Raw genomic sequence first — 27,569 nt, 5'->3', positions numbered from 1 at the left:
AAATACAGAAAAAAACAAGAAGAAGAAGGGATAGTGTTGGAGTTAGATGAAGAGGAAGGAGGAGAAATGCAGTAGACTGGTGTCTGACAAAACAACCAGATGGCCGTTGTCCATGTTGATGGTGCTACTGTATGTGTTTGTGTTATATCAGATCAGTGTTAACAGAAATAATCTGCTAGTTTGTTACAATTTGGTCTCTTGGTGGAGAAAACAACGGGGGAAAAACAATACTCTCTGACCTTATTTGTCCTCATTTTCTACTCCTGAGCATTGCAGCGCTTGCTTTAATGTGCTGTAGAGTTTAGTATGGATAGATGCTGTATTTTATGTGACAAGAATGAAAGCAAGGCTGTGAAGAATAGAAGCATAATATGTCCAATGGTTTTGTAATTTGGTGTTGAATGCAGCATTCTTTAAAAAAAATCTATATTGAAGTCTGTAGTTCCAAGAAGAACCATTCTACAAAGGTTCTAGTGGAAGAACGTTCTTTACAGGTTTGTCAGTGAATATTCAAATTCAAAATTCTGATTTTACTCGATATTTACAATATTTCTTTCAAATTTTATATTTTCATCTACATTATACAGTAAATTAGCTTTAGGCTTTACCAAGCCATTACCATTAGCCAAACCTATATATATATATATATATATATATATTTATTATTATTATTATTATTATTTTTTTTTAATCTTAATCCTTATTCAGTAAATCATCGAGGCTAGGACTGGACAATACTGAACAACATGACATTGCGGTATTTTGTTTTTCTACAATATATTATTGAAATATGTAAAAATAAATGGAATTTTCACCAGATGACTTGAAAAGCTATATAATGAATCATTTGATGGGTTGATTGTCTTGGGGAGTATACTTTATATTTTATATATATACTTTACTCTGAAACTAGTACAGTATTTATTTAATTAAACCACAGCCTACACAATTTGACAGTTGCACTAAGCTATATTACAGTATCAGTTTTATTTCTATATATGTCATGCTTCAAATATTGATGTGGATAACGGGTGCCTTGGAGATAAAAAGCTTGAAAATCACTAATCTAGGTATCTGTATATATATATACAGTATATATATAAAACACAAAATAAATTCATAATAAATGTTTTGCATTAAAATGCCAAACTGAACATTTCTGAATATAAACAATAATTCAGAAATTGTGTTAATGAAGAATTCACATGAGCCCTGCCTGAGCTGCTGTTCAAGACAGAACAAACCTTACCTTTGAATCTCCTTGACCTCTGTTGAGTCATTCACTCATGGTGTGTGAAAGAGAGAGAGAATACAATCACATGGTGCTGCAAAGCTAAAAATAAACTCATTGGTTTCTCAGACAGCACCTCGTACACTGCCATACAGCACACGCTCACATCCACACACCCACACACACAATGTTAAATGGAGCTGGAATTTGTGAGCGAAACACATATAGGAATGGTTTGGCAAACAAACAAAAATTGGCCAATGTTTTTTTTTTTTCTTCCTATAAATTCTTCCTATAAATTCTTCCTATAGTGTTTTACATAAGCAGTTACATAAATTCTAAATCATAAACATCTTTAAGTCATTTTCTAAACGTCTGTTTAACATCTGTCAGAAAATATCTTCTAAAAAATACATCTTCCAGATGAAAATGCACACATCTCCACAATGTACCTGTGTTTTCAGGTTTACAGAGCGACAGCAATTAGCCTGTTAACTGATTGGCCTACAAACTCAGCACACAGCTAATTAGTTGAGCATACCACTAACTGATTACCCCACTGTGAAAAAGAATTATACTTTAGCATGCTTTTACTTATTTTGGAAATAATATGCTTTGAAAGAAAATACTCAAGTGAACTAAATGTATTATTGACCCACTTAAGTAGGACTTAAGTATATTTTTTTACATGTAATTTCATAATTATAGTACTTCTGTTGTTTTTGAAATATGGTTAAAGTGTGCTGCTAAATGTACGAAAAAGAATTATGGCAAACCTAAGCCAGCTGCCTTGTTGCCCGTATTATCACACTTGCAAATACAGCATTTTTCAGTTTTTGAACACAACCTAATTCTCTGTTCAGGCTATGTTCTAAACTAGTAAACTAGTAGGTCAGTGCTCAGTCTGTGTTATAGCACAGAAAGAAACTCAATGCACACTTTAATAAACTAGGCCATGGAATTCTGAGGAGAGATAGCTAGGGCACTTTTAATTAGAGACACATTCTCTCAGTTCCACGTCTCTCTTTTGCTCTTTGACCAGTAGTTCAGATTCGTTCATGTCTGAGGGCTGTAACTTGCTGGAGAGTCTGTGGTCTCGTTGGAGTTAAAAGGTCATTTGCCTGAGAGAAAAGGAGGTATATGGCCCTCTGTCCCTGGGGCTGTAAACAAAAGAAGCTAAACATCATCACAGATTGAAGAATAGTCAGTGTAATGTTTCACGCTGAAACATGTATCCAATGAGAACTGAACGTTCTGTTCTAAACTCTTGTCTGAGTGGTTGAAGTTGTACATCTTCAGTGTGTCCTTGATTGTGTATGTGTGTGTGTGTGTGGGGGGGGGGGGTGCAATCCTTTGTAATATTTTTGATATTCTGACAGGTCAACAATTTGAATTGAAGTCATCGCTTACCAAAAGCAATAGACGGATGCATCAGCCAGGCCAATAAATCAGCTATTTTGAGATTATTGGCCTTGCTTGGCCAATTAACAGAAGCATTAGCTCTCCCTGATGCCTCCTTAATGTCTCTCATGGTGTCAGTTTCAAAATCGACCATCAGCCTAGTCAATGAAAAATGGATTTCTTAAAAATATTTTTAATGAGGTTTCGGAAGTCAGCCTATCGCTTTCTACATAGTGCTATTGATTTTTAATTAAATATAATGTATAAGCATCTCAAAATTGATGTACCATGAGCTCTGAAGTTTCTTCTTTCTGTGATTTTGTAGTTTTATTTTATTTATTTTTTTGTATGATAGCCTAATTCCCAGTGAATACTGATAACGCGCACAATCCTGCAGCGATCAACACCTTAGATCAACCAATCACAGTGGTCACCGTTACTACGGAAACAAGAACTGCACTAAAAGAGCTTAGCAGCAGACTACCATTCCCATGAAGCATTGCAAACTATGTAATTGAATCAGTTTTCTTACAATTTCAAACAACTTATAGACATTTGACTATTTTGTGGTTAGCTGAAAATATATCACATTTTACACTTTTAATTAATATATATAAATTAAATATTTTATATTTTACCATCCATTTTTTATCATTTGATATGCCATTTGCAGTGCTCCGTGGGGTATGTAGTAAAATGCTTCTCCTGAAATTGTTTATTTTTCTCTCATTTTCAAATATGAAAAAATAAAAAATTGTAAGCTGTAATTCATCACAGTGGTTTTGTTCCTGGCTTACAACTCTTTATGGACGATTTTCTCAGTCCTTAAAGGAGACTTACCTGTATAATGCCACTTTTTACAATATGTAATGAGGTGTCCCCTGAAAGTTTCAGCTCAAATAACCCACAGATCATTTAATTTATCATTTTTGAAAATACCTTTTTTGAGAGGAAGCAGTTGTTTTCGTGCAAGACTCTTTAAATGCAAATGAGCTGTTGTTCCCCGCCCCCTTTTCCTGCTCCTGCCCCAGATATTCTGCCAAAAAAAAACCAACAACTTCTGTTTGATTTTGATTATCATGTCTATTTTGCTGAAATAATGCCTTTTATAGCTGTATTAGCTTGAAGTCTGCATGGAATCAAAATTAACTTTATTTACTTTACTAGCGCACATTGCTAGTCTTGATATAAACAATTAATCCATGCAAGTTAATCCGCTGAGAAAAAAAAATTGTTTGTCTTTGTAATCTTTAATCAAAATCTGAACATTTACTTCTGCTGTGGAATGGCTTTCCAGAATATCCTTAAACACATTAGTTTGCTATGAGAGAGAGACAGAGAGGAGGAGCGCAAACATAAAACCATGCCCTCTATTCAATGTTTCAGCTGGAAATACGTCACTACACTGAAATAAAGTCGGCAGCAACTTCCGGTTTCATGCAGACTTTAAACTTCTGATATAGGGTTTTCTGAGTGCATACCTCCTAAGCATGTGCACAGAAAGCAGCTGTCACACAGCATGTATGTACTAAACTAAGTTCTCTTTCATGTCTTATTGTGTTTAATAGTCAAAGCGGCAGTATGTTACGAAAGTGCGGACTCAGAGGAAGATCGCGAGGGTTTAGGGTGCCATTTGGTATAGGGCCATCAATAAGTGCACTGCTCTCTTGTCTCCTCTAAGGCTGGGACTCCCAAGTAGTGTTCTGTACTCATCAGTACAGCCAAAGACAGAATAGTTAGCATGCTATGCTGCAACTTTCACCATGGCAAACTGGAACACCGTTGTAGCTTGCGAAACGACAATGGTTGCGCCGTGGGTTTAAATGTGCAGATTACAGGGGCGGTAATATTACAATAACATCCCCTTTCTTCGTAACAGGGGAGTGAAATTTGAGCAGCTGTTTATATATATATATATATATATGTTTGGTTTTTCTGTGTTGGTAGATGTTGGTAGAGTTGGTATATTTACGAATGTATCGCCCCAAAAAATACAAATATATGCAATATTGCAAAAAGCTTTTGATTTTTTTCAGGATATACTTACTTATGGACTATACTTTACTTTAACAACAGTAACAGTATGTAAATCTAGCTTTATCTGGAAGTCATTGCATGGTTCTCTTCTGGTCTGAATATAGACAGCTGGGTACAGATCAGAAGATTGTGAACCTTGTTATTTATTTATTCATCAAGCATGATTGCTACAGCCAAGTCAGTGGACAAGCCAAGTTTGGTCACTCATTTCAGAGATTTATCTCTCTCTCTCTCTCTCTCACTCTCTCTCTCTCTCTCTCTGATGATCTCAAATCTCTCATTAATCTCCTTGAAAAGCAGCACAAAACATGAAGGAATACTATCTCACACACACATCACCACACACACACACACACACACACACAAACAAACACACAAACACACACTGCTGCAGTGCGGAAGGCTTCATATAGCAAGAAAAAAATATATAAGCATAGAAAAGAGTGGAAGAAGTGGGACTGTCAAATGTACGCCCTTCTCTGCTACTGACCGGACTGATGCTGTAACTTTCATTATACTAACTGTATTATACTATTATAATACATACAGTATTATATATATAATATACATAAAAAATTATGCTGATTATATTATTGAATATAATGAAAAAAACATGTATCTCGATTTTTCAGTGTTATATTTTGTATTGTACAGTTGTACATCATAGACAATTATACAATTAGGACCTAATTTTCCCTTGTATTTTAGATGTTTATATATACTTCTGTCTAATTTTGCATTAAAGACTAATGCAAAAATCCATAATTCTGCTCTCTTGCATTAATTGTTTCATTGCTGTTGTCCAATATTAAAAGTGTAATTTATGATAGTGGTTGTTCTTGGTTCAAAGCCAGATTGATAGCAATAATATTGTTCAGTATATGAATAGGCCATCTGCTTCAGTGTAGATCTAAGCACGTCTTTGGAATTTGCATACTTATCTGCGGATATTTCTTGTGCTGAAAGAGTTTTGTTTAAATATGTGACGTGAGAAATATGTAACCAGCAGTTGTGTAATTATCATAAGATGGTGCTGCATTGATCATGGATTGTTAGAACTCTTTGTTGACTGAGGTGACAGGAGATGGTGTTAAAGTTTGGTGCTGAACTTTGAGAGTTGTGCTGTAATTGCTTGGGTTCTGTGGGATCCAGAGGGTTCTGATATTTGCATGCAGGGCTGGTTCCACTGCAGAGAGGAAGAGAGGCCTTAGCGTTCTGATTGGTGGAGGAGTTGCTAGACAACAGATGTCTGGTCGGTTGGTAGGTGGACTACCTGTGCAGCTGGGGCTGGGGGGGGGGTTTATTAGTGATAGAAGGACAGGTATATATATATGGGGAACTGAGTGATTTGAGTTAATGTGCATGCTATTTTATCCCCCTCACCCTCTTCACAACTTAATTTATTCCCTCCATCAGAACAGAAATGAGAGAATGAGCTGAATGTGGCCTAAGGCTGAGCAGACATGAGCTATTCATTTATGATCTCAATTCAAATTCAAATGAATCATGTTTTCATGTGATTCAGCAGGCTTCATTTCACAATGAATCAGCTGCAATTATGGCTATGTGCAGAATTGCATACTAGCATGCATCTCATACTATATTAGCAGTATTGTATGCATACTGTGCACAGTGCACATTAAATACCTGAATGGCAGTTGCCAAAATGTGCAGTAGTAATGTATTTTGTCAGTCTTTCATTTCCAGCATAACAAATTCACCTTTCTTTTAAAAGGGCAGATTAAAGAGATAGTTCACCCAAAAATAAAAATCCTTTCATTATTTACACACCCTCGATTTGTCCCAAACCTGCATGGGCCTGTTTCATTTGCTGAGCTCAAAAGAAGCTATTTTGAAGAATGTTGTTAACTGAATTGATGTTAGAGATTGACTTTAGTAGTATGAAAAAAAAAAAGAAAGAAAAAAAAAAATATATATATATATATATATATATGAATTCAATGGCTGCCATCAACTGATTGGTTACCAACATACTTCAAAATATCTTCTTTTGCGCTCAACAGATTTAATTTTTGGGTGAATCGGTTTAACCCCTTAAGATTTTAACACAAAATGTATTCCTGATGCAAAATAACCCTTTCTGGGATGAATTTAGCATGAATTTAGCATTCAGCGTAATGAGGTCCTGTGAAACAACACAGCATACTACACTTTGAAGCATTTACTATATCATATATTATATAGTTTCTTTTTCTATGTAGACAGTGTCTATATAATAATAATAATAATAATTCATTACATTTATATAGCGCTTTTCTAGGCACTCAAAGCGCTTACATTGTCACGGGGTATCTCCTCATCCACCACCAGTGTGCAGCATCCACCTGGATGATGCGACGGCAGCCATAGTGCGCCAGAACGCCCACCACACACCAGCTTACTGGTGGAGAGGAGACAGAGTGATGAAGCCAATCAGTGTATGGGGATTGTTAGGAGGCCATGATGGTCAGAGGCCAATGGGCGAATTTAGCCAGGATGCCGAGGTTACACCTCTACTCTTTTCGAAAGACTTCCTGGTATTTTTAATAACCACAGAGAGTCAGGACCTCGGTTTAACGTCTCATCCGAAGGACGGATAAACTATGCAGTAAGGAGGCTTTATTAATTTGTTTATGTCAATGTCAATGTCAATGTCACCTTTATTTATATAGCGCTTTAAACAAAATACATTGCGTCAAAGCAACTGAACAACATTCATTAGGAAAACAGTGTCAATAATGCAAAAATGATAGTTAAAGGCAGTTCATCATTGGATTCAGTTATGTCATCTCTGTTCAGTTAAATAGTGTCTGTGCATTTATTTGCAATCAAGTCAACGATATCGCTGTAGATGAAGTAATTTATCTCTGTAATTGTGTCTTAATTGCTTGTTCATTTTATTGTGACTGGTGTTGTGAGATGCTTCAAATTTCTTTGAATCCTGAATCGTTTCACATGATTTTTTGGAGAATTGTGTGTGTGTATATATATATATATATATATATATATATATATATATATATATATATATGTACATTTTACTATTGCGAGTTAAGTTTAGTATGTTTTTTATATCAGATTAGTACAGAAGAGAGAAGAAACATGTGGTTATTTATAGTTTTCTGCAGGTCAGGGCGCCATCTGCCCTGCATACACCCTCACAGGCATCGAAACACTGCCCTCTGGTGGTGATTAAAAGCTCTGCAGTCTCTCACTAGACAAGTACGAGACATGAAAATGCAGTTTTATAAACAGATCTCCCTGCTGTACCTTATTGGTTCAAACATGTCAAGTACATCATTTATAGTCTCAACAAATTGTTTTTTGTAATCTGTTTCAGATCACCAGAAGCTGGAGAGAGAGGCCCGGATTTGCCGTCTCTTGAAACACCCGAATATTGGTAATGGATTAAATTTTTCCAAAGAGAGATTTGTATTACCTAATGATAGCTAAAGATGAGAAAATGACAGAGAAAATTCTCTTTGTAGTTCGACTCCATGACAGCATATCGGAGGAGGGCTTCCATTACCTAGTTTTTGATCTGTAAGTATTTATTAATTCAGTCTCTTCCTTACTTCTTATTAGGCGTTCTTTTCTTTTCTATCTCTGCTTTCTCAGAGTCTGTGTTGTTAACATTAGACTGCCCCATTTACAAAGTGCTACTGATATTTTTGTGATAGCAGGACAGTGCCCAGAGGGCAGCCTCCGGCAAATCTCTGAGTCACTGAGCCCAGTTTCAGCACTCCTTAAGAGAAGTGAAATATATAATTAATTTTGATTATTTATTTTTTGGGGGGTGGGGGGGGGTAACTACACATACTGCAGTTGCCTGTCCTGTTTTAGGGTGTTAAATAGTTGCGTTAACAAACAAATATTAAACTAACATGACAACCCCATTCTTATAACATTGCTCTTTAATCTGTAGAATAGAAGCTTATTTATTTGAAAAATATGGTAAAAACAGCAAAAGTGTAAAAACTTACAAATTAAAAGAACTGTTTTCTTTATATTATATATTATAATAATATATATTATAATAATATATTATAAAATTGAAATTAAATAACTGTTTTTTTCACATAAGGATTTGGTACTTAATTATTATTATTGGTGATCAATTATTAATAATGATTCTTTTATATTTTTCTTACATATTAATATCAATGTTTTTGCTGCTTTATATTGTTGTGGAAACAATGATTTTTTTTTCATGATTCTTTCATTAATAGAAAGTTCAGTGAACACTGTTACTGTGTCACTTTTGTACAATTGAATGTGTCCTCACTGAATAATAAAAAAAAAAAACTTACTTACCCCAGACTTTTGAATGCTAGTGTATCATAAATATTGATTAGCAAAAATGTCTTAAACGGTGATACCATTTAGAAAGGTTTCTTGAGTGCTAATTCAGTGTTTTCAAATGCTTTCTAAATGATCATGTGGCACTGAAGACTGGAGGTCTGAAGGAATGATGCTAAAAAAATCAGCTTTGCCATCAGAAATAAATAAATATCAAACAATCAAAGTCAATCAAACAATATCTAGAGCATGTTGTAGTCCAGATTCAAATTAAAAATAATTTTTTTTGAAAATGAATAGCCTATTAAGTCTATATATTTAAGTATGTGGTGATGAACACCATAGCAAATACACAAATCTGAATGGCTATTTAAATCTATTTAAATACATTTTAGAAAGTATCATGGGTTTTCCAGGGTAACGGCTGCATTTTCTGCAGTTTAGCGCCATCTGCTGTCAGAGAGTGAATGTGCTTTCATTCAGCGTGTCTCACACATGTTCCCCCATGCCTCATGCGTGCTTGTTTACATCAGAGCACACACACTCTTAAAATGCATCCCAAATTCGGAATACCGTGATATATCGCATTACCAAATACCGGCACGTCTAAGTACAATGTTGCAAAACACTCACAAAAAATTAAAAATATTAACTTTTCAAACAAGCATTGTTGGAAGACATAATGAAATTAGTTAGTCTGCTATGTATCTCATAATGAAGATAGGACAGAAACACTTTGAATGGTAAGCATGTAATTCACATTAATGGGTTGCCCTTAGCAAATCTGTTGTTTTAATTAGAAAAATTATGTTCAATAAAAATGGTTGCTTCTCTATTTCAAATCTTAATAAAAACTCTGTTTCAAGCTGAAATGTAAATGCATGATGTAGAGTACAAAGACCAGTCAATTTCTTAATTTTTGCACGTGTACTTTAATTCTCAAAAGTATATATATTTTAAATGTTGTACTTGCAGATATAATATTAATGAAATAAAAGGCCACTTAAGTATGGAAAGAGCTGTTTCTTAACACACTTCAGTATACTTAATTTTGCAAAATAAAAAGTTTAACTTAAAAATAAATTTCAAAGCATCGTTTTAATAATCTTTTGTCAGGCTTTTAAAAAGCACACTTATTTTGATGTGTTGACTAACATACTACAGTACATCTGTATCTATTTAAAGTAGCCTAATATAATTTTATCTGTAATTTTAAAGTTTAATTATTTTAAATGTACTAAATTCTAACACCATATTACAAGTGTGTAGTTACGAATATACTTCAGTGCATGACATTAACAATATCAAACCAATAACAAGTCTGCAGTTCACAACAAAGTATATTATTTAAAGGTGCGTTATTTCTGTGATGTGTACTTTTTTATAAAAGTGTGCTAAAGCATGCTTCTTTTTTCACAAGGGATGTCTTTGCTTCAATCAATGTGCTTTTTCACAGACACCATATTGAGTGTCACCATAATGGTCTGTCTACCCCCATCATACGTCTATTGTTACTCTACTCTACACTCTAACTATCCACCACTATTTTGCAAAAACTCCCCACTGTGGGGACTATGCTAATTGCCATTTCTATGGTAACAGTGACTTCTCTGATTGCGGAATCTGTCTTCAAGACTTTTAGGATTCAGATAGAAAAGCACTCCATGAGGAATTAAAGATGTTTTGAAATTGCATTACTTTTATGAAAGCATGTAGCAAAAAAAAAAAACATAAAAACAATAACTTTAAATTTTGACCCTAGGGTTACTGGAGGTGAGCTGTTTGAAGACATTGTAGCAAGAGAGTACTACAGTGAGGCTGATGCAAGGTAAGAACATTCAGACAGACATATTATAACAGTAGCGCATTAGAACATTCATAACGTCAAGTTTGTTCTACATAAAATATGCTTACAGACAGTTCTTTTAGGTCGCACACTTTTGTGAGCCTGTTTCTCTGTGTGCGAGTTATTTATACCGATGATAAATTATACACTGCTTGGCTTTACAGCCTCTCCTCCTTGAGTTTAATTTTGCATGCGTAAAGGAAAATGTGTGTCTTTGGGGCCGCACAAGAAAGTGTGGCATGTTATTTATAACTGATTAATGACTGCATGCATTCATGAATGTATAATTCTATGTACAATCCTCCACAACTGCCTTTTTAATTTATAAATGGTTGATAAAGTCCCTATTATCTCTATTTTCCTCTAAGTTCCTCTTTTTACTAATAATGTTGCTTGATTTTTTTTTTTTTACTTGTGTTCCTTCCGCCTGCCTTTGTCACACTTTCACTCTGTCTTACCTTCTCTTTCACTGTCTCTCTCTCTCTCTCTCTCTCTCTCTCTCTCTCTCTCTCTCTTAGTCACTGCATTCAGCAGATTTTGGAGAGCGTTCATCACTGCCATGTTAATGGGATCGTCCACAGGGATCTGAAGGTCAGGACACACACACTTATGCTTCTCCAGACAGTGGTGCTCAGTGTAGCACAGTCCAGTGCTAAATTTAGCACAGTCTGACGTAGCCGGATCTCATATTGTCTAACATAAAATAGCCTTGCTGTGTCTGAGAATCAAATATTTTATCCTTTCATCTCCTGAAGTCTTCACAAAGACTTTTAAGCTAATAAAAATCAATCTACATTTGTGCAGATACAATTCAGAATTTGAAAGATTGAGCTTTTTTGTTCTTTGACCAAAATGTCTTTCAACCTGCTGAGGAGGAATGAGTCATCATAGCATGACTGCTGATAAAAAAAAACTTTTCTTCAGTAAATAGCTAATTTTAGAAAAGTCATTACCTAAGGGAAAATTAAGACCATTTAGTGATATGCTTGTGTGTCTCTATTCTGTTCTTAAAGCCTGAGAATTTGCTGTTGGCCAGTAAGATGAAGGGGGCAGCAGTTAAGCTTGCTGACTTTGGTTTGGCCATAGAGGTCCAGGGTGACCAACAGGCATGGTTTGGTAAGTACCACAAAAGATAGATAGATAGATAGATAGATAGATAGATAGATAGATAGATAGATAGATAGATAGATAGATAGATAGATAGATAGATAGATATTAAAATAGAAATCATTAATTTCAAATTTCAATATGAACAAGAATAACAATATTGATGTATATTTGATCATATAATCACAACCCTATTTTTCTTAAGAGACTTTAAAATCATTAAAAAATCTTACAGGCCTCAAACCTTTGAATGGTGTATGTCAGCATTTAAGAATGCTTTTTATAATGAAGTGTATTTAATTAAAACAAGTTTGCTATATCAGGAACAGTCGAGGCTCCAAAAACAGAATTTTATAGGGAACACCGTTTTATTAGTCATTTTGCTATAAACATTTTTGCACGACTAAGCTTATACATGCCAACTGGGTAAAATACACTTACAATTAAAATATTCTACAAAATAATTTAATACTATATAAGTGCTCCGTTTTTCTCTAAACTGCTCTCTCTGTTCAGGTTTTGCTGGTACTCCAGGGTACCTGTCCCCAGAGGTCTTGAGGAAAGATCCTTATGGCAAACCGGTGGACATGTGGGCCTGCGGTAAGGGATGAATGAGTCACAAAAATATCAGATTTGCAAGTGAGTCGGGGTGATGGATCTCACTGTTGAAGCTCATCAACTGATTATTAAATTATTGCAGCCTGAGTTTTTAAGCAGCATTGAATCTAATCAACTAAATGGAGTGTCCCTGGTAAATTGTCTTTCTGTTTTTAGGCTTAAAACTAGTTAGTCCAATTCAAGCAGTTGAATGAATGTTTCAATTTAGCCTTGATGTTAAAATGATTTCACAATTATTCAAATTCACCATCAGAAAGTTCTTCCCATTTTAAAAAGATGTTAGATGGTAATAACATGGTTCTTTCTGAATGGTACTGGATTATTACCGTAATCATGTATCATACCTCGGGACTGTCATCTTTATTATGGTGGATGTCCAAAAAATATAGTAGTACCAGAGTATCATGTTCATTTGAATTCACCGTACTTAGTGTTTGAATATAACTGATTAAGTACAGACATCTTAGCCCAATTTATGACCAGATTATTTGATATTCAAGTATTTGTTTGAAGAATATTCCTCTGTGAATGTGGCCGTAATAGTATATGTGTTTCATAGGTGTGATTCTTTACATTCTGCTGGTTGGATATCCACCATTTTGGGATGAAGACCAGCATCGCCTCTATCAGCAGATTAAGGCTGGTGCATATGACGTGAGTCTGAATTTCCAATAATTCGATTTTATTTTGCCTAAAACTGTGATAAATTGATGTCATCTTCAGTTCCTTGGATTCCAAGGCTTACAAATTCATACAAAAATGATTAAATGATGGATTATTGTGTTGTGTCTGTATGTAGTTTCCTTCTCCTGAGTGGGACACAGTGACCCCTGAAGCTAAAGATCTGATTAATAAGATGTTGACTATAAATCCTTCTAAGCGCATCACAGCTGCCGAAGCCCTCAAACACCCCTGGATCTGCGTATGTGTTTCAACAGCACACACACATACTAACATGCATGCTTCTTTATATACAACAAAATCATTTCCTAATCCTCACTAATGACTTGTAATCATTCTGTCTCTTACTGTAGCAACGCTCCACTGTAGCCTCTATGATGCACAGACAGGAAACCGTGGAGTGCTTGAAGAAATTCAATGCCAGAAGGAAACTCAAGGTTAGTTTTGGTCTGACTTTCTTTAAACATATACATGTCCTTTGATCAATCTTCAGCTTTCTTCACACCTTCAGTTTAGTTCAGAGTTTCAAAAGCTATGCATTTACCTTCTTAGAAAGATTCGTATTGCATTACTCTCTATCTTGTTATACTAATTACATTATAATTGACAGTTGTTCATGAAAACTATTTAGTTATGTGTAATTTAGTTCGATTTGATAACTCTACCCGCAGGGTAAGCCTGGGCCAAGTGATGTTGAGGAAGGGAAAGTTTTCAATTGTATTTGCCAAAAATGTAACACACATTACTTATTTATATAATATACAAGAATTATGTAATGTAAAGTTTACTTGGAAAGCTGACCAGTTATTCTAGCAATCATCCACATACATTATGAAAATAAGGGTATACATTGCTTCTGCTTCTTTACTATTCTTTCTTTAATTTCTCTCTTGCTTGTTTTTTTTTTCCCCTTTTGTTTAATTTCCAAAACTTCTTGCAACTAGGGTGCAATTTTGACCACTCTCCTGGTCACAAGAAACTTCTCAGGTATGTCTGGCTCTGCTGACCTGTATGTGTGAATGCGTGTGTGTGTGTGTGTGTGTGTGTGTTTAAATTCCCTTCTTTTCGTCTTCTTATATGTGAACATAATTCTCATAATGCTATTTTTCATTAATCTTGTTATTGGTTATTTTACAGTTAATTTGTTGTTTATTATTATTCTTTATTTAAAACTACATTTTTCTTTTTTTTAGACAAAGCAAGGTGGTAAAGTACGCCTTTTCAGACATTTTATTTAACCTTTCTTTCCTGTTTATCATTGCTTTATCTCTTTTTGGGGGGGCCTGTGTGTCCTGTGAGGTAAGAGTCTGTTTGGACATAAGAAGGGGATGTGTTTTTACTCTAACCAGTGAGCTGGTTTGCTTGTTTGACACACTTCCCTGTTACTCTGAGATACTAATCACCCTTGTTTGCATGGAATCAAACGGATTACATTCATAACGTCAACTAGCATTTAGTCTTGAACTTAGATAAAGTGATTTAAACAAAGAAAACTGCACATTTCAAAAGCAAATATGCATTTTCAATAATAAAATAAAAGATAAGTACTTTATGAATGTAATCACAATATAATAATTCTGAGTTATTTGGAGAATAAATGTTTTCTGTCTTGCTCATAGAAGTATATTGAATGCTTAATCAATTTCTTGTTACATTTCTGTCTGGATATGTTCGTATACATCCTGGAATGTTACATTTATATATAAGATAAAATTCATAGGTTTTGCATTTTTTGCATATGATGGTTTTTGGAAACATGTTGTAATAGAATCATAGAAAGCTTAGATTCAGTGTAATGATTGTGTATGTTCATCTGCACTTAATCTGTAATAAGCTGTATTCTAAAGCAACTCTTTTTTCGAGGGCAAGTGTGTGCACTTCATTTTTTTTGTATTAGTTATGTTTGAAGGCTGTAAAATACATCTGCATGCTATTTTGTAAAAAGAAAAAAATCGTATTTTTTATATTATATTGTATATTTACAATATCTATGCACATACGTTGCACGACAGTTTACTTTTCTTGACATTTGTAAAAGTATACAGAGTATGCATTCCCTCGATTTACTATTGTGTTCCCTCAATTTGCTATTGTGTTCCCCCGTTGTGTTAGGAAATCGTGCGCACAATTTTTAAATCGAGTGAATGAAATAGTAAATTGAGGGAACGCAATAGTAATTGTGTGCACGTTTTAGTACAATGAGGGAACAAATTAGTAAATAGTGCACACGATTTAGCCTATATTTTTTCCTGCATGTCATGTACGGGGCTCCATAAAAAGTATACTATATTATAATTAAATATATTTAATAGGATGATTTCTATTATTTTAGGGTAAGAAAAGTACACAGTATATCACACGTCCTACAACACATCCTCTAAAAATAGAGTTGCTTATTTTGGTTTAAATTGTGCCCTGGGTTTAATCTTTTTGATCCCTTAGCCTTGCATTTGTGTACCAAGAGTTTCTATGCTAAAAAGGAAATATTTGAATTGTTTCTCCTGCCTGAGGTCTTGTGACACAATAAGGAAAACAATAATCCCAGAATGCCTGCTGCATGCGCCTTCATGGATTTATAATGGTATTATGCATAAATAATCATGGTTTCTTTTTATTTTTCATCCAACAGCAGCCAAGAGCTTGTTGAACAAGAAGGCAGACGGTGTGAAGGTGAGTTAAATCTGTTTCCTATTCATTTCTTTTGGCAAAACTAAGATGTATATAGAACATCGGTACTTGGCAAAGCCTGAGAATAATCTTACAGCAGAACATTGTGCATTCTTTAGGTGTGCATTTGTTTTTTGGACATTTTACCAGAAATTCTGAGGTCTTTAATTGGATCAGTTTCCAACTCAACAACAGCATAGTTAATATTTTAGAGTGCTGTGTGGCATTTTGTTTTATTAAGTACATTGTTTACATTTTGGCAAAAAAAATTGTATTTGGACCTTTCAGTCATTAATAAAATGTTTAGTTTATTCCCTGAATTAGCTGGAAATTAAATGAAATTATTGTCATTAAATGTGTATATAAATTGTTTTTAATGTTAAGCACTATGGTTGGAATTCACTAAAAATTATTTTTAGGGATTCATTAAAGAAATTATGCAAGTAAAGGGTAAAAAGTATGTACACCATGCAGACAAAGATCTTTTTTGCTTCTGAATGCAGATCATTAGAAATAAATAGCAATCTAAATAAGCCTATAATGTAGAAAGGAAGACTTGTTTCCTAAAATGAACAATTTTCTTAATTTGAATACATGAACAGCACTATGCCAGACAGCACAAAAGATGCGTTTTCTTTTTTTTTTGAAGTACTGTTTAGTGAATTTGCCCCATACTTTTCCCCCAGTGTGTGTGTGTACCCAGTTTCTTGTTTCAATTTGTTCTCTGTTGTAGAATTGTATTTTCTGATAATTTCTTCTAAAACAATTCATGACACAAATAAATAAAAAAAATGTGATGTTGGTTTGTCATGTTTCACTCTTGTGTCTTTTATGTCTTTATCAGATTTTACATAAGAAAAATAATTGGGCAACATATTTTAAAAATAAGCTAAGAAAGGATATAAATTATTTAAAAGATTTGAAAAAAATCTCAGGACCTTTAATTTTATAAATAAATTATTTAGATTTTTTGGCACAATATACAGGTGCCTCTCAATAAATGAGAATGTTGTGGAAAAGTTCATTTATTTCAGTAATTCAACCCAAAATGTGAAACACTTGTATTAAATAAATTCAATGCACACAGACTGAAGTAGTCTAAGTCTTTGGTTCAAAGTCAAGGTTGTGATGATTTTGGCTCACATTTAACAAAAACCCACCAGTTCACTATCTCACCAAATTAGAATATGGTGACATGCCAATCAGCTAATCAACTCAAAACACCTGCAAAGGTTCCTGACAGTTTGGTTCACTAGGCTACACAATCATGGGGAACACTGCTGATCTGACAGTTGGCCAGAAGACAATCATTGACACCCTTCACAAGGAGGGTAAGCCACAAACATTCATTGCCAAAGATGCTGGCTGTTCACAGAGTGCTGTATCCAAGCATGTTAACAGAAAGTTGAGTGGAAGAAAAAGATGCACAACCAACCGAGAGAACTGCAGCCTTATAAGGAATGTCAAGCAAAATCGATTCAAAGTGAACTTCACAAGGAATGGACTGAGGCTGGGGTCAAAGAATCAAGAACCACCAGACACAGACATGACGAGGAATTTGCTGAACCACAGACAACATCAGAGGCGTCTTACCTGGGCTAAGGAGAAGAAGAACTGGACTGTTGCCCAGTGGTCCAAAGTCCTCTTTTCAGATGAGAGCAAGTTTTGTATTTCATTTGGAAACCAAGGTCTGGAGTCTGGAGGAAAGGTGGAGAAGCTCATAGCCAAAGTTTCTTGAAGTCCAGTGTTAAGTTTCTACAGTCTGTAATGATTTGGGGTGCAATGTCATCTGCTGTTGTTGGTCCATTGTGTTTTTTGAAAACCAAAGTCATTGCACCCGTTTACAGAGGAATTTAGGACCACTTCTTGCTAACCTTCTGCTTACCAGCTTTTTGAAGATGCTGATTTCATTTTCCAGCAGGATTTGGCACCTGCCCACACTGCTAAAAGCACCAAAAGTTGGTTAAATGACCATGGTGTTGGTGTGCTTGACTGGCCAGCAAACTCACCAGACCTGAACTCCATTGACAATCTATGGGCTATTGTCAAGACGAAGATGAGAAAGAAGAGACCAAAAAATGCAGATGAGCAGAAGCCCACTGTCAAAGAAACCTGGATTTCCACACCACCTCAGCAGTGCCACAAACTGATCACCTCCATGCCACGCTGAATTGAGGCAGTAATTAAAGCAAAATGAGCCCCCTACCAAGTATTGAGTACATGTACAGTAAATGAACATACTTTCCAGTAGGCCAACATTTCACTAAAAATGTTTGAGAGTGTACTGGTGGGTTTTTGTTAAATGTGAATGTGAGTAAAATCATCACAATTAAATGAACCAAAGACTTAAACTACTTAAGTCTGTGTGCACTGAATTTATTTAATACACTAGTTTCACAATTTTAGTTGAATTACTGAAAAAAATGAACTTTTCCATGACATTCTAATTTATTGAGATGCACCTGTATGTGCATTTTTGTTTGAGTTGTTGTATCATCAGATCAACCATTATCAGCTCCCACATGCGTATCTGTATTCCTCAGTATATCTGTGTTTTTCAAGTTTGGATGCCCTGTCACAACACTATGGAGCTAGACGAGTCTCAAAAAAGATAAATGCACACACTACATTCACATATGCACACACAAGATTCATACATGCACACACATGATTCATAAATACACACACAGGATACACAAATGCGCACAAAATTCACAAATGCACACACAAAATGTAAAAAGCACAGAAGATTCACAAATGCATACAAAATTCACAAATGCACACAAAATTCATAAATACACACACAATTCAGAAATGCGAACAACATTTACAAATGCACTCAACATTTCCAAATGCACAGGACAAGATTCAGAAATGTATTTCTGATGCACACACAAATATACCTTGATTTACAAACTGCTCGCGGTCTGTGAACTTCACTGCATTTGTGTGTAAATTTTGAGACTCCTCTGACTTGGCTCGACACACAAATGCATTTTTTTTAAACGGGAAATGATCAGCAACCTATCAGATATCTCCCTTGTTTTAGCCAATCACAAGAACGCACCCCACGCGGGGGATTGTTTACTTCTAAGCCAATCACATGAATGCGTTCACACAGCGCGATATGCCTGTGTCGCGAGCGCGAGCTAGCCAGTGTTGCCAACTTAGCGACTTTGTCGCTAGATTTAGCGACTTTTCAAACCCTCATAGCGACTTTTTCCCAAAAAAGCGACTAGCGACAAATCTAGCGACTTTTTTTGACAGACCTTATTTAGTCTCTGAGACCCTCCGGTAGTGCCGCACGAGCGTGATCTCTCTCTCTCTCTCCCAGGGCGCGCACACGCATCTCTCTCTCTGCATCTGCATCTGTTCTGTTCAGCGAGCAGAGAGGAGCAGCACTTTCAGTTAAAAAAAGATATTCTGTTGCTTCTAACTCTTTTTTACAATCAAGTATAGCCGAAATCACAGTACAACCATTGTCTTACTCTTATGTGTATGTGATTTCATTAGACAATGCCGTGAATAGGATTTTAGTGCAGAGATTAACATCTGGAGCTGGTTATGCAGTCTTAATGGACCGCGTTTCAGTCATTATAATATTAATTCCGTTGTCGGAAAACAGAAACATTAAAATATAATAATAAAAAAAACATTTTATTGAGAATTTTGGCTGCATTAAAATGCAGTACATGAGCACAGAAAGGGCAAGATAATATAACGCACTTACGTCATTAATATGCTAATTAGCATATGACGCCATCTAGCGGCATTTAGCGACTTTTCAGGCAGGGTTTAGCTACTTTCCATTGAAAGAAGTTGGCAACACTGGAGCTAGCGCAGTGGAGTTCTGTCTTTCAGTTGGTTGAGACTTCAACATGGCTTCTGGCAACGACAGGGGAGCGGTATAACTTAAAGCGTTTAGCTAGTTATCTCCTTGTTGTGAGATGTTGTTTAATTGTTAATGTTAACCGGTTTAATTGTGCAACTATCAACATAAGCTAGTGAGCTGGCTAGGGTCAGGCTAGTATCTTTCCATAAAGTTGACATTCTTGTGAATTAAGTGACTGTTTGACAGGGTCTGTCGCCCCAATCCGAGGTAGCAGCTCGGGCTTTTGTGCAGTTATTGGCCCCAATTTTGTGTTGTAACGTTAATTTATGTGAAACAGGTGTTTAGAATTCTGACTCCCCTCGCGTGCACGCGCATGGCGCCAGTTGCGAAAACAGACAGTCGTAAGTAATACATTGCAATTTGGCAGTTGACAAATGTCAAATAATGTATTTCATGTAAATTATATTCTTATGCTGTATGAAGCACACGTGCATACAACCATGTACATAATATCTGTGTATTTTATTTTACTGTACTGTAATTGGTTCAGTATACTGCTGTCGTTGTATCTGTGTACTTGAAAGCGCTTTCTGTTACAAGAAATTATTTAATTATCTTTACAAACATATTTGGCAATAAAGGTCTTTCTGCTACCTCTGACTATAGACTGTAGTGTCCTGATGACCCCTATAAAATATTTAACTATTTAGAATTGTTTTCAGGGAAAAGCTGTTTTATTTGCTACTAACACTGATACTGTCCATCACAGAACCATTTACACAACCCCAATTCATGTTACTCTTCTGTTGGCAGTTATCCTAATAAATGTACTTTTAGTACCACCTTTTCATCATATTTTTATTATGATTTCACAGTTCTGTTGTGAATAACATGAGATGGGAAAATCATTAAGTGTTTTTATTTACAGTTTACACAGTTTTACAATCAAATAGAAATTACAATAAGCAAACATATTTTCAAATAAAACTATAAAAGAAATAAAAAAGCATCAAGTTTACTGGGTCAGGGGTAGGGCTGGGATAAACGATTATTTTTTAAATGATTAATCTAGCGATAATTTTTTCGATGCATCGATTAATCTAACGATTTATTTTTTTCAGACCGATTCGATTTCGATTATCTCCCCATTAATTGACTACTAACAATTTATACATGTTGATTTACATATCTGAATGGAAAAAAAACATGAATTCCTTAACATTGCAATATATGTTTATTGCTCTTAAAATTACAAAATAAAAGACTGACTAAGAATGCATTACTTTGCACTTGTATATAGATAGCATTCAATAAAACCTTGAAGCCTTGAAAACACATAGCTTACTGAAAAAAGCTTACTGAACACATAGGGCCTAGCTTACTGAAAAAAGTTCTTCTTTCAGATGAAAATAACAACAACTTGATGTCTAGCATTCAATAAAAAAGGTCACCCAAAATACTTGTTTAGAGCAATTGAAAGAATACAGTAACCAATGTAAACTTGAGGGCTTTAAGCTAATACAGAGAGTGCTTTTCCAAAAAAAAAAAAATAAATAAAATTAACAGTGGGAGCCAGCAGCCTGTCATGGAGAAAAAAAAATCTCAGAATGCTCCTCGTGAAACTTTGGCGTTTCGCCCTTTTTCTATCATGTCTAATGATTTTGGTTAATATGCACAAGGGAGAGAGAGAGAGAGAGAGAGAGAGCAAGACAGCGCTCGTGTAGTTTGAAGATTGTGAGTGCGCGAGCGCGCGTGAAACTTTGGTGTTTTGCCCTTTTTCTATCGTGTTTAATGATTTTGATTAATATGCACAAGGGACAGGGAGAGCAAGAAGCGCTCGTGTTGTTTGAAGACTGTGAGTGCGCGCGCACAGCCGGGGCTCTCTCTCGTACGCGCCCTGTCAGGCGCCGCAGTCATTCTATTCTACATCACTCACCGATCAAATAACGCTTTGACAGCCGCCAAAAAAAAAGATCAATGCAGAAAAACCCCTGGATTGGTTATATAACGTTGGACAGAATGTTGATCCTGCCATCACGTATATTCAGCGCACATAAGGTAAACGTTTTGCAAACGTTTTTTAGAGAAATAAAAACAGGTCGACGAATCGATGCGCATATTTTGCGTCGACGTCATCAATAAACTCGACGCGTTGTCCCAGCCCTAGTCAGGGGCCAAATAAACTCATTCTGGAGACACATCTCATCCTGTAGAATATCTGCAAAAAAAGTGTTTAGATTCAATAATAAGCATTTAATAAAGGGAAGTATGAATTCGCTGAATTCATATGACATTCTATTGATACGCTCGATGTATAAGCACAAGGTCTTCACAGCTTTTCAATGTTATCAACATAAGGGCAGAGTAATTAAGGCAGATTTAACAAAACTCCTGAAATTGTTCTGCTCTCTAACACATTTTGTTTCATAAAAAGGAATATTGCAATAGAGAAAACGAGCAGTTTTTTTTTGTTTTACTGCAATAAATCACACAAACGACAAAAGCACAGCTAGACAGTCCAAGCTGTAAATCAGATACGTTTAGTTAAATACACGATCAAACACCGATACACAAATTGCAATGTATTACTTACAACTTTATGGAAAGATACTAGCCTGACCCTAGCCAGCTCACTAGCTTATGTTGATAAGCGCGGGTTTCGAACGCCGTTGCCTAGCATCCATCTCGCAAATCTCCGCTCTCTACCCAACAAAACGGACGAACTCCTTCTGCTTTCTCGGACAAATAAGGATTTCTCTCACTCTGCTGCTCTGTGTTTCACGGAAACCTGGCTGAATGACGCCATACCGGACAGCGCGCTCCATCTGCCGGGCTTTCAGCTGTTCAGAGCGGATCGCGACGCAGAATCAACGGGGAAATCGCGCGGCGGCGGGAGATGCTTTTACATCAATGAACGGTGGTGTACAGATGTAACTGTGTTAAAGAAGATGTGCTGTCCTGATCTAGAAATGCAGTTTGTCAACTGCAAGCCGTTCTATTCGCCGCGGGAGTTTCACTCGTTCATTCTGGTTAGTGTTTACATCCCTCCTCAAGCGCATGTGAGCTCAGCTTTACAGAAACTCGCTGATCAGATCACAGACACAGAACAACAACACCCGGACTCTGTTTTAATCATTCTTGGGGACTTTAATAAAGCCAATCTCTCCCGTGAACTGCCAAAATACAGACAGCATGTTACCTGTCCCACCAGAGACAGTAATATACTGGATCACTGTTACACCACAATAAAGGATGCATATTACTCTGTTCCACGAGCAGCTTTGGAACGTTCTGATCACTGCCTGGTTCATCTTATACCGACCTACAAGCAGAAACTTAAATCTGCTAAACCTGTAGTAAAGACTGTGAAGAGATGGACCAGCGAAACAGAGCAGGATTTACAATCTTGTTTTGACATCACAGACTGGAGCGTTTTTGAAGCTGCTACCACCGATCTGGACGAACTCACAGAGACTGTAACATCCTATATTAGTTTCTGTGAGGATATATGCATTCCTACCAGGACTTATTTAACATTCAACAATGATAAGCCATGGTTTACAGTAAATCTCAGACACCTTCGTCAGGGCAAAGAGGATGCCTACAGAAATGGGGACAGGGTCTTGTACAATCAGGCCAGGAACACACTGAACAAAGAGATTAGAGCGGCTAAAAAGACCTACGCTAAAAAGTTGGAAGACCAGTTTACTTCCAACGACTCTACTTCAGTTTGGAGAGGACTGAGAGCCATCACAAACTACAAGACACCATCCCCTTGCACTGAGGCTAATCAACGACTTGCTAACGACCTGAATGACTTTTATTGTAGATTTGAAACCCCCAACACCCACTCTGACCATCTCCCTACACAACCATTAACACCTCCTGCAATCCCCCTCTCCATACCTCCTGCTCTTCAAATCTGTGAAGATGATGTGCGCCAGGTCTTCAAGAAAAACAAAAGAAGAAAAGCACCAGGCCCAGATGGTGTTACACCAGCCTGTCTGAAAATCTGTGCTGACCAGCTGGCCCCCATCTTTTCACAGATCTTCAACAGATCTCTGGAGTTGTGTGAAGTGCCTTCCTGCTTCAAACGCTCCACCATAATCCCCATTCCAAAGAAACCCAAGATAACAGGACTTAACGACTACAGACCTGTGGCTCTAACGTCTGTCGTCATGAAGTCGTTTGAAAAACTGGTTCTGGCTTATCTGAAGGACATCACTGGACCCTTACTGGACCCCCTGCAGTTTGCGTACCGAGCAAACAGGTCCGTGGATGATGCAATCAACATGGCATTGCACTTCATCCTGCAACATCTGGACAAAACAGGGACTTATGTGAGGATCCTGTTTGTGGACTTTAGTTCGGCTTTCAACACCATCATCCCAACAACCCTCCAGACCAAACTGACCCAGCTCTCTGTTCCTAGCTCTATTTGTCAGTGGATCACCAGCTTTCTGACAGATAGGCAACAGTTAGTGAGACTGGGGAAATTCATGTCAAACAGCTGCTCCACCAACATTGGTGCCCCTCAGGGATGTGTTCTCTCCCCTCTGCTCTTCTCCCTGTACACCAACGACTGCACCTCTAAAGACCCCTCTGTCAAGCTCCTGAAGTTTGCAGACGACACTACAGTCATCGGCCTCATCCAGGACGGTGACGAGTCTGCTTACAGACAGGAGGTTGAGCAGCTGGCTGTCTGGTGCAGTCTTAACAACCTGGAGCTGAACACGCTCAAAACAGTGGAGATGATTGTGGACTTTAGGAGAAACCCCCCTGCACTTTCCCCACTCACCATCATGAACAGCACTGTGGCTGCAGTGGAGTCATTCAGATTCCTGGGAACCACCATCTCTCAGGACCTGAAGTGGGACAATCACATTGGCTCCATTGTGAAAAAAGCCCAACAAAGGTTGTACTTCCTTCGCCAGCTGAGGAAGTTTAACCTGCCACAGGAGCTGCTGAAACAGTTCTACTCAGCCGTCATTGAGTCAGTTCTGTGTACTTCAATTACTGTCTGGTTTGGTTCAGCTAAAAAATCAGATATCAGAAGACTACAGAGAACTGTTCGGACTGCTGAAAGGATTATTGGTGCTCCCCTGCCCACCCTCCAAGAACTGTACACATCCAGAGTGAGGAAAAGGACTCAGAAAATCACTCTGGATCCCTCACATCCAAGTCACCCCATCTTTGAACTTTTGCCATCTGGCCGGCGCCTCAGAGCCGCAAATACAAGAACAGCAAGGCACAAGAATAGTTTCTTCCCCCAGGCAATCTACCTCATGAACAGTTAAATGTTTCCCACTTAAACTTATGCTTATGCAAAAATGTGCAATATCCTTATATTTATTTGTTACCCCTCCATCCTAGAACATTCCTGCATCTCACTCAATCCTATTCCATTATCATCTATAGCACAATTGTTTATACACTTATTTATTTGCCAATTTGTAATTCTCCTGTAAATTTTTTTTTTTTTTTTTTTTTTTTTTTTTTTTTTGTCTGTGTGTTGTTGTCTCTGTTTACTGGAAGCTTATGTCACTAAAACAAATTCCTTGTATGCGCAAGCATACTTGGCAATAAAGCTCTTTCTGATTCTGATTCTGATTCTGATAGTTGCACAATTAAACCGGTTAACATTAACAATTAAACAACATCTCACAACAAGGAGATAACTAGCTAAACACTTTAAGTTATACCGCTCCTCTGTCGTTGCCAGAAGCCATGTTGAGGTCTCAACCAACTGAAAGACAGAACTCCACTGCGCTAGCTCGCGCTCGCGACACAGGCATATCGCGCTGTGTGAACGCGTTCATGTGATTGGCTTAGAAGTAAACAATCCCCCACGTGGGGTGCGTTCTTGTGATTGGCTAAAACAAGGGAGATATCTGATTGGTTGCTGATCATTTCCCGTTTAAAAAAAATGCATTTGTGTGTCGAGCCAAGTCAGAGGAGTCTCAAAATTCACACACAAATGCAGTGAAGTTCACAGACCGCAAGCAGTTTGTAAATCAAGGTATATTTGTGTGTGCATCAGAAATACATTTCTGAATCTTGTCCTGTGCATTTCTAAATCTTGAGTGCATTTGTAAATGTTGTTTGCATTTCTGAATTGTGTGTGTATTTATGAATTTTGTGTGCATTTGTGAATTTTGTATACATTTGTGAATCTTCTGTGCTTTTTACATTTTGGTGTGCATTTGTGAATTTTGTGCACATTTGTGTATCCTGTGTGTGTATTTATGAATCATGTGTGTGCATGTATGAATCCTGTGTGTGCATATGTAAATGTAGAGTGTGCATTTACCTTTTTTGAGACTCCTTTAGCTCCATACAACACTCCTGTTGTCTCCCAGTCTTGTGTAATTTTGTAACCCTTATGTGTTGCAGTAGACCCCATCAGTGTGATATTTGGTAATATGTGATCTGCTCCTCGTCCCACTTGCAGGTTAACAACAAAACCAACCTAGCCAGCAGCCCCAAAGACACAGGCCCCGCCCCAGCACTGGTACCCACGACAACAACCCTGCACCTTGCACATCATCACCCCTTTAGACCCTCCCCCTGTAACCAACAAGCCAGATTTGCTTACCTTTTTACAATAACACAATAGCTCTGTGAGCTGCCTTGTTGTCTACTACCTACAAAGGCAACTACTTTCGAAGGCAACTATCAAACATTCTCATAAGTGACCAAGTGAACACAAATGGTGTTCCTGCATAAAGCAAATTATACAATTCACATTTATTTCCAACATATTTAGATGTTAGCATGTTGCTAAGCTAACACAAGCAGAAAATATTTACCCAGATGTTGGGTGAAATACTGAAATTTTAATTAGGTTGTACTATTTTTCATGTTTCAGGACATACAGTTCATATATTTTTAGTCAATATTTCTTATGCTGCACTGCATTCTGTGATTAGTTTGTCTTAAAAGTATATTTATGATGCTGCCTTAGGATTTTGCCTTATGTTGCTGCCTATATTTTGGAACAGCTTTGGCATGGTTTGTCTAGATTGCTCATGCTAATGCTAATAAGCTAATGCATCACTTTTATGCCTTAAACTTAGTTCAGTATTTTTAAGGTATATAAACCAAATTAAGATCATGTGAACTATTTTCATGTCAAGCTAAAATAAAAGACAAAATATGCAAGGAAAACCAATGGTTTTGTAAATCTGGCACTGTTGGTGTGTCGTCTAACCAAAGTTCAGAGTCCTTGCATGATTTTAGTCACCTCTGATTTCAAATTTATGTCACATGTGTTGTTAGTCCATTTTAACTCTTAATTCCAGGAAATTTAGGATTGTATTCAATCAAATTGTCTTTGAAACATCAAAAGCGACTGCTGCTACTTGATGTTTTGCAGTGATATAGTTTTATGGCATCTCAAGCACCAAAAGCCATATAACGCTTGCGGTTTTGTTTTGCATAGTCATGGTGTATTGTCATTAGCCTACTTTTTTTTGCCCATTTGTATTTCCCATTTGTTCTTAATCTTGTTGAATCAGATTGTCTTTCTCTGCCAGATGCATAATTGAAGTATTGGAGTGAATGTTTTGCAGTGCATGGCTGGTATTAGCATTGCTTTGATAGTGTCATATGCTTGGAGCTCTTTGCTGTCTGTAGCTTGACATTGTTTGCCTTCCATAATGACGCAGATATGCATGTAAACAAATGTCACTCAGACTGATGACACTGTGACGCACTCGTACTGACACACATAGACTGTCTCTCTCTCTTCTGTCACACACACACACACACACACACACACACACACACACACACACACACACACACACACACACACACTCAGTGGGTGATGTTTCTTAGACCAATGACAA

At 36.7% G+C, this 27,569-nt stretch overlaps 1 protein-coding gene across 11 annotated transcripts in view; it reads left to right on the top strand.

Annotated features, from left to right (window-relative positions):
* Nucleotides 1-27,569, top strand: part of camk2d2 (calcium/calmodulin-dependent protein kinase (CaM kinase) II delta 2) — a 40,631-nt gene that overhangs the window by 3,800 nt on the left and 9,262 nt on the right. For 4 of the 11 annotated variants that reach the window (XM_059553742.1, XM_059553749.1, XM_059553748.1 and 1 more), the window contains exons 3-14: nt 8,010-8,069; nt 8,158-8,212; nt 10,731-10,796; nt 11,333-11,405; nt 11,828-11,930; nt 12,438-12,521; nt 13,099-13,193; nt 13,339-13,461; nt 13,574-13,657; nt 14,165-14,207; nt 15,850-15,890; nt 26,171-26,230. In XM_059553742.1, coding sequence (XP_059409725.1) covers nt 8,010-8,069; nt 8,158-8,212; nt 10,731-10,796; nt 11,333-11,405; nt 11,828-11,930; nt 12,438-12,521; nt 13,099-13,193; nt 13,339-13,461; nt 13,574-13,657; nt 14,165-14,207; nt 15,850-15,890; nt 26,171-26,230 — 887 coding nt within the window. The remainder of the gene's footprint in view (nt 1-8,009; nt 8,070-8,157; nt 8,213-10,730; nt 10,797-11,332; nt 11,406-11,827; nt 11,931-12,437; nt 12,522-13,098; nt 13,194-13,338; nt 13,462-13,573; nt 13,658-14,164; nt 14,208-15,849; nt 15,891-26,170; nt 26,231-27,569) is intronic. The other 7 variants (XM_059553746.1, XM_059553752.1, XM_059553751.1 and 4 more) reach the window with 3 other exon arrangements.

Source organism: Carassius carassius, chromosome 7 (genome assembly GCF_963082965.1).
Source record: "Carassius carassius chromosome 7, fCarCar2.1, whole genome shotgun sequence".
In the NCBI taxonomy this organism is placed as follows: Eukaryota; Metazoa; Chordata; class Actinopteri; order Cypriniformes; family Cyprinidae; genus Carassius; species Carassius carassius.
This window is presented reverse-complemented; position numbering and strand designations above follow the sequence as displayed.